Below are 14,072 nucleotides of genomic sequence, written 5' to 3' on the forward strand. Positions count from 1 at the left end.
TGTGAGAAAAAGGAAGTTGGCACAGCAGGCAAATATTAATGGCATCATTAAAAGGTCTCACCCTGAAACAAAAGGAGGAACAGCAGCCCTGGGGGGCCGAGGGCGGTGGGCTGGGGGCAGAGGGACATGCCCTTCTCAGGAAAGGACAGGCAAGCAGGTGGCACAAGGGACAGAAATCACACACACGCACATATACCTGCACATACAGTCCATGCCCCCTCCCACTCTGGTTGGCACCAGTTTTCTTTGATTGTGATTTCCTGCATGGCAGAATGGGGTTGGACTGGATGGCCCTTGTGGCCTCATCCAACTCTATGATTCTATGAGTCTATGATTCTGTGGGCCTTTCAAGGGGTGAGCCAGGAGCCCTCTTCCTCTTCTCCCTTTTAGAGGCCCTTGCTCCACAGTGACCACTGGAAAAGGCCACTGTCCAGGGTCCTCCTGTGAGGTTGGAGGCTTTGCCTGCTGTCCTGGACCCTCTTCCCCAGTCCACAGGCGAACCACGAGGGACAAATCCCAGGGCAAGAACACTGCCTTGAAAAGGGTGTGTGCATACACATTTTCATCATTTATTGGTATTTTGAGTTAGAAAGGCCTCCACTGGGCCACTGTGGTTATGGATTTTGCACTGTGCCAGGCGTGGCATCACTTGGTATTTCCCTGGGGCTCAGGGTTTGGCCCTGGTGACACCTCGGGGACCATCCTGGGGGGCCAAAGCCACTTCCAAATGCTCCTGCTTCAGACTCTGGCAAGGTTTGGATGGCAGGGAGTTCCTCTGCCCAAGTTGGGACCTGAGAAGATTCCCCAATGCACTGCCCTCTTGTGCAGCCATGTCTCTGTCTGGTTGTGTGGTCATGTGTATGCATATATGCACGTGTACATGGGCAAGGAGGCTTCTCTTCCATTCACTTTGGCCATGAGTGTCGCCAAGGAGAGGTCCTTCTGGTGGCATTGCCAACCAAAATACAGCCACAGCAAAAGGGGTGAGGAAATAGTGGTGATTGAGGGAGAAATGCCAGGGGAGCTTCTGCTTTTCACAGCAAGGAGCCCAGCTGACCCATGGCTGCAATAGGAAAGATGGTCCCAAGCCCACTTGGGATCCAGGGAGAAGAAGCAGCTGAGGCTCCTGTGCCCCTCTGTGGGAACCTGACTTAGCCTTGCCGGACAGTGGCTTGTATGTGCCACCCCCTGGGAGTGCCCCCCATCGCTTCCATTGCTACGGCTCTATTCTGCCCCCCTTTCTCCTGCACTCAGAGACCCAGGCACACATGTGCATCTGCCACACAGATAGATGTGAGCACTGGTGCGTAGAGAAGAGGCCTATTTATAGCCACTTCCCCTGAGCTCTGCAGCATGACCTCAAAACCCAGCTCCCGGCTGGCACAGGGACCTCCGGGGGGGCCGTGTCCTTCGCCTAATCCGGGCTCGGCACTCGCCCGGCCACGTGCCAGGCTCCCCTCTCTTGGCAGAACCCCCCCCCCCAACCTGGTCACAAGAAGGGGAAGGTGCCCAGGCTCCACTCCGGCAGTGCCTACACACAAACCCACAGAGGGAGCCATGTGCCAGGACAGTGTCTGGCAGGGACGAGAGAGGGGTGTCAGAAACCCACGGCTGTTTGGTTGCAGTTGCTTTTGGGTGGGATGCCCCCTGTCCTGTCACATGACTGGCTGCTAAATCTCCTGCAGGGATTCCATACCTGATCCTCCAATCCTTCCAGACCCCTGGCAATAAGGCTCAGGTTCTCCCTCAATACCTCCCTCCCTCCCTCTCTCTCTGTGTAATGGTGGCCTCCCAGGCTACTGGTCAGGAAATGGCTCTGTACACTGTGTCCAGACCATGTAGCCATCAGGGTGCCCAACGCTGGCCCAGTGTCCAGAAGGGCCATCAGAGTGACGGCACGGTGGGTGGAAGCCCCCCTGCAGGCTTTGTCGTTGTGGTTGCTATTGTTGAGGCACTGTGGCCTGGCTGTAGTGTTGACTTTGGCAGTTTCCCTCTTGCTGGACCTTCTTGGCTTCAGCAGCGGATGTACTGGGCCATATGCCAAGCCTGTTGCCTGGCCTCTGTGGCAGCCGGGATCTTGGTCAGATGCCTGATGCTCTGTTCTGGCTCCTTGCCTTCGGCTGGAGGAGGCCTCCCGGGCTACCTTGCTGGAAAGTCCAAAAGCACCCCACCAGGCTTCACCCTTTGGGGTGAGCCCCCCAAATGGCTTTTTACCCTCGGTGGTAACACTGGTCAAACCACAGCGCATGGAGTGCTTGCCTTCCTTCTGTGGCCTCTCCCAAGCATCCTGATGCCTTTGATAGCAGGGCCAGGAACTAGGCCCACATCCCCTCCCCAACCACGTCTTTCCCACCCAGCTCTCCTTTGAATTTTGGGTGGTAAAATGATCAGTTTGGTAGGAAATGCTGTGGATATAGTATATCTTGATTTCAGTAAGGCTTTGACAAAGTTTCCCATGACATTCTTGAAAACAAGCTTGTAAAACGTGGGTTAGACAAGGCAACTGTTACATGGATTTGTAACTGGTTGACCGGCCCAATCCAAAGGATGGTCAGCAATGGCTCCTTTTCATCCAGGAGAGAAGTGACCAGTGGGGCTCTGTCCTGGGCCCAGGGCTATTCAACATCAATGACTTGGATGACAGAATTGGAGACACAGTTATCAACAAAGGACACCTAAAATTAGGAGGAGTAGCTAATACCCCAGAGGACAGGACCAAAGTTCAAAATGACCTTAATAGATTAGAAAGCTGGGCCAAAGCTAACATGGATTTCAATAGTGGTAGAATTCAAAGATATAGCAGTGTCATAGCATCAGTACATAGAGATCTTGTAAGCACCTTTGAGACTAACTGAAAGAAAGAACCTGCCAGCATGAGCTTTCGAATGCATCTGAGAAGTCTACAAAAGCTCATGCTGACAATTTCTTTCTTTCAGTTAGTCTCAAAGGTGCTACAAGATCTCTCTATAAAATGAATTTTAACACAGAGAAATGCAAGATACCGCGCATAGGCAGGAAAAAAATGAAATGCATAGATATAGGATGGGGGACACCTGGTTTGGCAACAGTTCACAGGAAAGGGATCTAGGATTCCTAGTAGACCACAAGTTGGACATGAGTCAACAGTGCGATGCGGTAGCTAAAAAGGCCAATGCAATTCTAGGCTGCATCAATAGAAATGTAATGTCTAGAATCTAGATCAAGGAAAGCCATAGTGCCACTCTATTCTGCTTTGATCAGGCCCCACCTGGCCATCTGCAGGGATGCTTTGTTTTAGATTTCCTGCATGGCAGGGGTTTGGCTGGATGGCTCTTGTGGTCTCTTCCAACTGATTTGAGAAAAGAGCCCCACCCAGAGGCACCTTTGCTCTGGCATTTTTTTTTGGGGGGGGTCTCTTAGAAATGGCTGAGGGGGCTCCACACCAAATACTTCCTCGTGGGACTTGCTGCTGGGGGGGAAGCTGCTCCCATTTCTGTCTCCTTCCATTTCTTTCTGGCCAGTGTGCAGCCCTCCCCCCCCCCCATGCAAAGGAACTGGCACATGCAAGGGGGGGGAGACAATGCAGCCAGCCCCCGCCTGCATCCAATGTGGGTTCAGTCCAGGCTGGGGGGCCACTATGTGATTTGGAAGTGGACGGCAGGGCCATTGCCCTCCTCTCCCTGGGTATTTTCAGCCCTGGTGGGGCTCCAGAGAGCACCCCAGCAGCCCAGAGGAAGGGACCCCTTGGCCCTCCGGCAGCAGAGCCAGGTCTTTGACCAGCAGAGGAGAGAGGAAGGAATCTGGCAGCTCATTGTCCATTCCTCCCAAAGACCTAGGACTGCCTTCCTCAGCCTGGTGGCTTCTGTAAGCTTTGGACTACAATTCCCATCATCCCTGGCCACCAGACATTCGGGCACAAAGCTGGCAGAAGTTGTGAAGAGAATACACCAAGCCAGTCTCTGTGGTTTGCCTGGTCTCTTTTTAGCTATGGCTCTAGTTTCCATTTACCTGAACATCATTTTGGTTTGACAATCAGCGTTATTAGTAACGTGGCCCCGGAATTTGTTGGAGGGCGTTCTGTGGCCAAGATCCTCCAAGGGGATGGAGCATGACTTTACACACAGGGAGCCCCAGGGCAATTCTGCAATGCCACCCTCATGGGGAACTGGAATGTCCAGCAGCCACATGCCTCAGCCAGGCTTTTTTGCAGCTTTGAATATGTCTGGTTGTTTCAACAGGGGAATCTGCACATGGGCAAGGCACCCTCCATATCGGATCCCAGCCCTTGTGTCTTTTTGTGTGCAAGGCTCACGCTCTCCCCTGTGGGCCAGACAATCCCATCAGGAGCTCAAGCTTCCTCTCTGGCTCTGCAGTTCCTCTCCTGGCCAGTGGCAAGAGGTGCCCTTTTGCCAGCCAAGCCTTTGGCCACAGGAAGCCCCTCTTGCGTCTGCTCTCACTGGCAACCCTGAGCTCCAGGTGCTCCTGTCCACTAGTAATGGGGGGGGGGGGTAAGGTCTCAGCCAAGGAGAGGAGCATGGATACAAATCCCAATGGAGCCATTTCCCTAGCCATTAGAGGCAGACAGAGATGCACATCCTCCAGGCAAAGGGCCAACAGCCTCATATACATTTTATTCCACCCTCAGCAGTAACCCAACAAGGAGCAGGTGCCCTCTCCTCCTCCACCTTTCCTTCTCTCCTTTTTGGGGACCTCACTGGGGGCTGGCCAGGTCTTTAATCCTCTGAACCCCAAGCCAACAAGGGGTGCATCAGGCTCCCCAGGAGCAGCTCCTGCCCAAATCTGGTTGGTCCTGGGGGGCCCACAAGGAACAAAGGGCCCCAGAGCCCCCCCAATGCAGCTGCAGGCAAGGTGAGTACATGGGTCTGTGATGGCAGGGCAACTTTTAAAGAACCCAGACTGGCTCCACAAGGCATTCTCTCCTGCCAGACCCACCATGGACACTGACCTGAATGTGGATCACCACCTCTGCTCTACAAGGGAAAGGCACCCCCCTGCACTGCCCCCTTGTAGTTGTACACAGGCTCACTGCCCCCATGCGACAGGCCCCTCCTCCAGCCGCCCTGTCTCTTGCCAGGATTCCTCAAGAGGAAGCTGGCTGCTTCCTGGTGGTATGGCGGCCAGAGGGGAAATGCTTGGCCGGCTGGCCAGACCATTGTCTCATGGTGAGCCAGTGGGGGGGGGCATATCCTGACCGGAAGCCCCAAGAGCCCCCCTCCCCCCAGCCACATCCAGAGAGAAGTTGCCAAAGGAGGCCACATGGGGGTGGGCTGGGAGTAGCCCTACACAGCCCCCTCCTGGCAGTCAGGCACCCCTTCCTGTGCCCATCCCCAGTGTCCAGGGTCTACTCCTGGGGAATGGGGGTGTTGCAGTTGCCATGGTAGATCTTGACGTGGCCGTCACAGTGGAAGTAGTGCTCAAAGACCTCAGCGTAGCCGTGGTCGCGCCACCAGGTGCAGAGCTGGCGGTTCCAGGTGCAGTCCAGGATGTGGAAGAGCCCCGGGTGCTCCATGCCAACCAGGGTGAAGAAGTCCTGGTCGCCCAGATGTCCCCGGAAGTGATACTTGTCGGCCAGCTGGCGCACTGCCTCCTCCTCCAGCAGGCTGTTGTAGAGCGCAGAGCGGCGCATGGCCTCCAGGTCCAGCAGAAGCACCCCACTGTTGAAGCCAGGCAGCCCACGCGGGGGAGGGTCCCCCACCAGGGTCCCCGGGTGCTCCTTCCGGTATTGCCAGAAAAGGTGCCTGCCATGGGGGTGGGGAGCAAAAGAGAGAAAAGCCAGAATTGAGCGAGAAGAGGAGGCTGGATCCCCTTTCATCTGATTGGTCCATCCTCCCACCCACCACCATTGATGTGCCCCCAACTCCCCATCTCCCTACAGAGCCAGAATAGCCTCATGTGCTACTCCCACTTCCCAGAAGGCTGTGGGGCTGCAGCCCATCATCCTTAGCATACCTTCTGCTCACTTGGGGCTTCTGACTGACTTGAAAGACCAACAAAGGAAGAAGGAGAAAGGAGGAAGGAAGAAAGATGGAGAAAGAGAGGTGGTGGGAGGAAGAAAGGAAGAAGAAAGGAAGGAAGGAACAAGGAAAAGGAAAGATTGAAGGGAAGGAAGGAAGGAAGGAAGGAGTAGTGACAGAAAACAAGCAGCAGATGCGAATAGCTGTGTAACTTTTTTCCTTTTGCAACTGTTGTTTTCCAGAAAACCCACTGGCTTCAGTTGGCCAACAGCCAGCCCTAAAAATAGCCGGCCCCATGGGGAACAACACCTCCCCAACACTAGCTGCTCCAAGAAAGGAAGCCAAGCCAAGCCAGGCTCTGGAGGGGGAAGGAATCGGAGCCCCCCAGTCCCCGTCCCCCTCAGTGGCGGTGCTGTTTCTGGCTCCACTGAACCAACCTCTCTTTAAAAACCTCCAGCCCCCAAAGTCCAGGCATGGTGGACACCCTGGTGGTCAGAGCTGTTTGACCGTGGAATGCAGATGCCCTTGGAGTCTGGTGGCATCTCCTTCTTTGGAGGTTTTTAAACAGAGGCTGGATGCTCATCTATTGAGGATTCTTTGATTGTGAGTTCATGCATGGTGGAAGGGAGTTGGACTGGATGGCCTTTGAGTTCCCTTATAACTCTATGACTCTGATCACTATGAGGCCCAATCTGGAATCCAGAGCAGCCACCAGCAAGGGAAGGGCTTTGACGGATCGCTCCAGGAAAAGTGGAGAGGGGGGCAGGTGAGATCCCATAAGCAGCCAGGCTTCCATTGGGATAGGGCTATAGCTGGTTCTGTCCTGATCCAGCTTCAGGTGCTAGTTTGGAGGCAGAGACCAGTCTGGGTCTGGGTCAGTCTGACAGGAGGCTGATGGGGGGCGAGGGCAGGGGGAGGCACAGCTCTGCCAGTTCTCCACAGCCTCCTAGTCCCATCCTGGCTCACCTCCTCTGGATTAGGGTCAGGGGACACCGTTAAAAGGACAATACAATTTCCCCCCTTTTGATACACCAGAAACAAGGGGGAGGGGTTGCCTTGGTTTGAACCAAGAAGGTCCCTGCTTTACTTTTTGCACTGGGGACCAGAAGGGGGAACGAAAGGGGAACAGCCTTTTCTCTCCCCAAAGGAGAATGACCCAAAAGTCCAGTTCCAAAGCTTGACTATTCCTAAATGAAACTATTTCTCAAAGAAGGGGGGGATCTCAAACTTTGTTATTGTCATCGTCTGCCTTCAAGTCAGTTCCAATTATGGCAACCTAAAAGTGATCCTGTCATGGGGTGTTCTTGGCAAGATTTGTTTACAGGGGGTTTGCCTCGATTGCCCTCCTCTGAGGCTGAGAGAGTAGGACTTGCCCAAAGTTGCCCAGTGGGTTTTGTAGTCCAACCTTCAAACTACTATACTACACAGCCTGAAAGTACCCTCTGGCGGGTGGGAGGCTGGAGGAGCTCAGTGAGGCTCCCTTCTCACCCAGGATTGACAAAGACCCTCAACTTCTGGCCAGATCAAGCAGTGCCTCCCTCAAATTCTGGGAGATGGTTGGCTTCCAGCCACCCATCAGGGGATGCCGTCTTCCTCAGTGAGCAGCAGTTGGACCCACTGGAGAGCAGCGGCTCCCTCTGAGTGGCCCAAGAAACAGCCAAGGCCTTTAAAAATTGACTCTCAGGTATGATTCTGTCAACCCCAGCAAGCGGCGCAAGAAGGAGTTCCCCTCACATACACCGCCACCACCCCTTGCACATGGACACAAAGACACACACACACACGCACGCACCCCAGCACTGCCAGCCCCATGGCTGCAGGCACCTACCGGTAGACCGGCTGCATCTCCTGGGCAATGCCGATGACGGCTCCTTCCGGGAAGTGGTCAAACTCCTTAAAGAGCTCCTGGATGTCAGCTCGGTACTCCACGTCCATGTCCACCTGAATGAGCCGTGAAATCTCTGGGGTAGCAAAAGGGGGGAGGTCAGCATCCAGGCCCAGCAGAAGGAGACCCTCACCATCACCTGAGTGGCTCACGGTGCTCAGTGACACCTTGTGCTTCAGTTCAAATGCCACAGAGATGTGCAAGTGTGCCACATATCAACATTTGGAGGAGGCAGTACAGCCACCCCCCCCCCCAGCATCCCTTGGGGTTTCCTGCTTTTCTGGGAACAGAAGCCTCCTCCAGGGAAGAGAGGAGAGGGAGGGTGCCCACTGCCTCCCACTTGCCATGCCCTCTGTCCATCCATCTATCCATGGCAAGAGGGTGCCCCATGCAGGAGAAGACTAGTAGTGTCAGCAGAAGGAGAAGGAATGGATGGGAGGTGTTTTGCCAAACAGCTCCTGCCAGGGGTCTCCTCAAAGCCAGCCCAGCAGGCAAGAACTGGGCCCCTTCCTACACAGGGCTCCCCCACCCCACACACAAGGGCAGCTGCCCCTCAGCTCCTGCCCAGGATACCCAGAACCATACTCCTCCTGGACCCAGGATGGCAGCAGGTGGCACTGGCTCAAAAGAGCAGAGCACCAGGAGCCACTCCTGCTGGCCATTTCCAATTCAGACCAGGCCAGACCCCTGGGCACTGACTCTCTCCCCACAGCACACAGGTAACCAATTGCCCCTGTGGCTGTGGCGCATGGCAAGAGCCGCCTACGGCTTAGAAATCTCTGAAGCAAAGCAAGGCAAGGCTATGGGGAAAGGAGCCACGACAGCCCCATGGAGCCCCCACTGGGCATGCCATTGAGGATGTCAACCGAGGGCAAGGAAAGCACCGAGGGGGCACTGTCTCCATATATCTGGTTTGTACTTTCCCAGTTTTGCAACACTGAGCCGCAACCAGCAACTGCCTCCTGGGGAAAATGTCTCCCTCCTCCTGACACCCCTCACCAGCAGCCCACCAGATCATGCCAGCTGGACTGCAACACCCATCAGCCCCTGAACCAAGAGAAGGCCAGTTTAGCCAAGAGAGGGAAGATGAGGAGGACTGCAGCCCAACACACACACACATTGTATGGGGGGGGGGGGGACTTTCCCCAGTGCCACACTGCAGGGATCCACTGGATCCATCAAAAGCATGTAACACTGTGGAAGCCCAGGGGGTGACTGACCCACCTTTTGGCATGATGCGGTGCATGGCGATTGAGAGGAAGAAGATGGCATCGCTGTAGTAGGCTCCGGTGCCAGCGCTGAAGAGCTTCTGCATGGGCTCCACGATGGGGAGCAGCTTCTCTGTCAGAGGGTCCACTTCATGGAAGGCCACCTATGCGGGGGGGGGGGGGTAGAGAGGGATCAGAAGGTGCCATGGGGCACAGAATGGCAGGTGGAAGCAGCAGCTATGGAAGCAAGCGAGCCATCACCACCAGGCACCCCACCACATGCCCCCTGTCAGAAACCCCCGTCATTCATTCATTCATTCTGGGGTTTCTGTCATGAGGGTTATAGGTTTAGGGTTTTGTTAGAATATTATTGGATTAAGTTGGTAGTTGGTCTAATGTCAGATTTCATAATGGGTTAATAGAATGTACTAGAAAGAGGTAGACTGGCTGTTGAAATATGTGCTTGCTTGTGAAGGTTGGAACGTGGAGGGAGTTACCCAGCCAGCAGAGACTTTGTCTTCAAAGGGCTAGAGACTGGTCTCTGTGATGGGAGGGATAACTGAACCATAGAGAGTGCTTATGGATGTTATAATGTTGCTTATATGATGTTATGCTACTATGTTCATTATATTTGATTATGCTATTATGTTGAGTTGCGGGATGATGGGGTTTCCAGTTCTGCTTAACTATGTATAGGCTGTTAAGGTTTAATATAACTTAGTCCTGTTGTGGCTTAAGGTTTGTACCTCAAGGCCACAGGTGCAGAAGGGAGAGAACGCCGTGTGAGCACTTAATGGTTTTAAGTTTTGCCAAGAGCCCAGACTGGAGGACATGGCATCACCAGGGAGGAGAGTCATCCTTGCGCAGGAAAGAGTTATCCAAGTAGTTTGCTTTATTGCTTGATGGGGTTGTAAAAACAATATGTTCATGCTTCCTTTCATTCCTGATGAAAAAGTCACTTCTGTTGTATGTATCTCTTTCTTCAATAAAGCTGTTCCCTTTTCAAAGTACAGTCTCTTGTTGCAAGAGGGGGGCTGCAATTGGGAGCCTGACACCCCCAGAGCACCCCAGAGCATGAGGCAAAGGGGGCAGAGTCCTTTGTGTGTTAATTAGTGTTATTCAACATTAGGAGTTGGGCCTCAGGAAAAGAAAGACCAGTATTGGGAGAAATGGACCACAAGGTTCTGTAGAGAGGCTTGCTTCGTGGGGATGGCAGAGAGAGTGCGAGAAAGCAAAAGTAACTTCTGGAAACTCTGAATACACATCTGTGGGGAGCATTTGGACAGCCAGGACTAGAGAGAAATTAGGGTGGGATGGAAGGAAGTGTGTCAATGGGGCAGAAGAGGATGATGGGGCGACTTGTTTCCTTAGCCCAGTGGTTCCCAACCTTCCTAATGCCGCCACCCTTTAATACAGTTCCTCATCTTGCGGTGACCCAAACCCATGAAATTATTCGTTGCTACTTCATAACTGTAATTAAATAGGTGTTTTCCAATGGTCTTAGGCAACCCCCATGAAAGGGTCATTCGACCCCCAAAGGGGTCCTGACCCACAGGTTGGGAACCACTGCTTTAACCTTCGAAGCCCTTTTTGCTGGAGGATCTGGGTCTGCATGGAAGTGGGGTGTCCCCCTTGAGATGCCGTCCTCTCTGCTGGCTCTATTCTGGTTTCTATCCCACACGATTCATGCGTTTGACTTGAGCTGCAAAGAGCCCTGCTGCAGTCCTTCAGTGTGTTTAGTCCTCCATCCATCCTCTATTTTCTCATACTGACGATTACTATTGTTCATCTGTAGGCCTCTTTTCTGCCAGACGGAAAAGGCAGCCCATATACAAAGCACACTCTTCCCTCCGCGTTCGCCGGCGTTAAGGCACAGGACCCCCGCCATGGAGGTGGAAAAAACGCAAAAGACAAACAACTGGCCATAGAGTTGCACTACCAATGCCTAGAGGGGAGTCCTCTCTAGGAATCTCTTGGTCCTCCAGGGCAACTCTGTGGTCGACATCTGCCAGACACTGACCATAGAGTTGCACTACCAATGCCTAGAGGGGAGTCCTCTCTAGGAATCTCTTGGTCCTCCAGGGCAACTCTGTGGTCGACATCTGCCAGACACTGACCATAGAGTTGCACTACCAATGCCTAGAGGGGAGTCCTCTCTAGGAATCTCTTGGTCCTCCAGGGCAACTCTGTGGTCGACATCTGCCAGACACTGACCATAGAGTTGCACTACCAATGCCTAGAGGGGAGTCTTCTCTAGGAATCTCTTGGTCCTCCAGGGCAACTCTGTGGTCGACATCTGCCAGACTCTGACCATATAGTTACACTACCAATGCCTAGAGAGGAGTCCTCTCTAGGAATCTCTTGGTCCTCCAGGGCAACTCTGTGGTCGACATCTGCCAGACTCTGACCATATAGTTACACTACCAATGTCTAGAGAGGAGTCCTCTCTAGGAATCTCTTGGTCCTCCAGGGCAACTCTGTGGTCGACATCTGCCAGACACTGACCATAGAGTTGCACTACCAATGCCTAGAGGGGAGTCCTCTCTAGGAATCTCTTGGTCCTCCAGGGCAACTCTGTGGTCGACATCTGCCAGACACTGACCATAGAGTTGCACTACCAATGCCTAGAGAGGAGTCCTCTCTAGGAATCTCTTGGTCCTCCAGGGCAACTCTGTGGTCGACATCTGCCAGACACTGACCATAGAGTTGCACTACCAATGCCTAGAGGGGAGTCCTCTCTAGGAACCGCCAGGCCCTTCCGTGTGACTGGCGTTGGCTCAAGCGGACCATAGAGTTCCGCTGGAGGACCCAGCTCTTCCTTGAGTGGCCACATTAGCAAAGCCCGCGAAGAAGCCAAGCCGCCCGCCTGGCCGCGAAGGGCCTCTGACCTGCTCCTGGGGGAAGCTGGCGCGGCGGAGGAGGCCGAGGGCGAAGGCGCGGCTCCCGGCGTCGGTCAGGAGGTGGAGGACCAAGGGCCTGGGCCTGTGCTGCTGGCTCCCCTTCCGCCGGGCCACCAGGGAAGCCATGGCCGCCTCGGCCTTGGCCCGCAGCCCCGCGCTCCGCTCCGCCTTGCAGAGCACCCAGGCCAAGTGCAGCGCCTCCGCCGCCTCCGCCTCCGCCTCCTCCGGGGCCTGGCTCGGCCTCCTCGGGGCCAGGGGCTGCAGCCGGCCGCCGGGCCCCGCTCCTCCTCCTCCTCCTCCGGCGGCGTAGAAGAGGGCTCCGGCCAGCGCCAGGGCCGCCCCCGCCGCCAGCGCCAAGGCCCAGGGGCCCCGCAGCGGCAGCGGCAGCCGGGCCGCCCTCATGGCGCAGCCCCGCGCTCCGGCGGCCGGGGCGGCAAGGCGGCAAGCAGGCCCAGGGCCAGCCCTCGCTCCCGGCCTGCCTGCCTGGCTCCGCCCCGGCGGAGACGCTGCTGCTGGTGGTGGCAGTGGCAGCAGCAAGGCCTTCCCTCTTGCGAGGCCGTCCCCCTGGGAGGGAGCCAGGGCAGGGCTGGGGAGGAGGGCGCTAAGGGCGGGTGCCCGCCGGCCCCTTCTCCTTCCGCCCGGCCGCGGAGGCGGAGGGAGGACAGGGCCAGGCTCTCCAAGGCTATTACAGAAGCCTCGTCTGGAGGCATGGCCCGGCGGCGGGGGAGCTCCGCTTCGGGCTGGGGCTGCTCAGGGCCCTTCTTGGGAGCCAAGCAGCGTGGGCCCTGGACAGCGCTTGGCTGGGAGAGCCTGCGGGCTCTATGCCTCCTCGCCTGAAAAGACCCGACCAAAGCCATGAAGGGTCAGGCTGGCTTCATTCCTGCGGCTGCTTCCAGAAAGCCATCCTCAGGAGACCGAGCCCCAGTCCCTGCCCCGAGGAGGAGCCCCGAGGCTTTGCTGGAGGCATCTCTCGCAGATGGAGCCACGGCTGACATTACCAGCAAAACTGAGCCAGGGCTTAGGCATAAAACCAAGCCAAACATACAGAGCCTTCCATAGGCTGTGGCTGCAGGCTTCTTCTTGTCCTGCACACCTGTCTGTCTGTCTGTCTGTCTGTCTGTCTGTCTGTGTGCGCACGCATCTGCAGAAGCGGTCAGACCATCGTGTCCAATCTGGAACAGCAGTATCCACTTCACATTTGCCAAAGCAGAGCACGCATCTGGTTTCATGGCACAGGCAAATGCTCATTGCGCATGGGTGCACATTATGCATCGCTTGTGGGCGCACATGCACATTTGGTTGTGGTTTTGGTTGTTCATTTGGTATCTTGGTTCCATTGGCACCACATTGCCATTCATCACAAGGACTGATTATTGTTGTTGTGTGCCTTCAGGTCATGTTAGACTTGTGGCGACCCAAAGGCTTATGGGGTTTTCTTGGCAGGTTTCTTCAGAGGGGGGATGCCATTGCCATCCTCCAAGGCTGAGAGAATGTGACTTGGCCAAGGTCGCCAAGTGGGTTTCATGGATGAGCTGAAACTTGAACTCTGGTCTCCGGAGTCATAGTCCAACACTCAAACTACAACACCAAGCGACCCATGAGAAGTGGAGGCAGGCAGGTGAATGAACTCCAACAGGGAGAAATGGAAGGTACTGCACACCTGACTTAAGGAAACGTCTACGTGTGAAAGGGATCTAGGAGTCCAAGTAGGCCACAAGATGAACATGAATCAACAGTGTGATGCGGCAGCTAAAAAGGCCGATGCGATTCTAGGCTGCACCTAGTGTCTAGATCAAGGGAAGTAATAGTGCCACTGTGTTCTGCTTTGGTCAGGCCCCACCTGGAATGATCTTGTGTCCAGGTCAAGAAGGACATTGAGAAACTGGAGCCATGTGTCCAAAGGAGGACAACTAAAATGGTGAAGGGTCTGGAAACCACGAAGCCCTATGAGGAACGAGTTAAGGAGATGGGGGTGTTTAGCCTGGAGAAAAGAAGGTTAAAAGGTGATATGATCATAGCCCTGTTTAAATACTTGAAGAGATGTCATATTGAGGAGGGAGCAAGCGTCTTTTCTGCTGCTCCAGACTAGGACACAACAGAGCAATGGATGCAAGCTACAGCAAAA

General features: G+C 54.9%; 2 protein-coding genes across 2 annotated transcripts in view; one reads left to right on the forward strand and one right to left on the reverse strand.

Annotated features, from left to right (window-relative positions):
- The window catches only part of LOC149317815 (D-beta-hydroxybutyrate dehydrogenase, mitochondrial-like), a 381,124-nt gene that overhangs the window by 269,280 nt on the left and 97,772 nt on the right, over positions 1-14,072 (forward strand). The window lies entirely within an intron of this gene.
- On the reverse strand, positions 540-12,574 carry LOC149317823 (xyloside xylosyltransferase 1-like). The gene is made up of 4 exons (XM_089508520.1): positions 11,936-12,574; positions 9,064-9,211; positions 7,783-7,915; positions 540-5,738 (listed from the first exon to the last, which is right to left on the reverse strand). Exons 1-4 carry the CDS (start codon positions 12,347-12,349, stop codon positions 5,342-5,344), a joined length of 1,092 nt encoding a protein of 363 aa, XP_089364646.1. The 5' UTR covers positions 12,350-12,574; the 3' UTR covers positions 540-5,341.

This window comes from Sceloporus occidentalis, unplaced genomic scaffold, assembly GCF_023333645.1.
Source record: "Sceloporus occidentalis isolate IW3139 unplaced genomic scaffold, rSceOcc1.0.p SCAF_2, whole genome shotgun sequence".
In the NCBI taxonomy this organism is placed as follows: domain Eukaryota; kingdom Metazoa; phylum Chordata; class Lepidosauria; order Squamata; family Phrynosomatidae; genus Sceloporus; species Sceloporus occidentalis.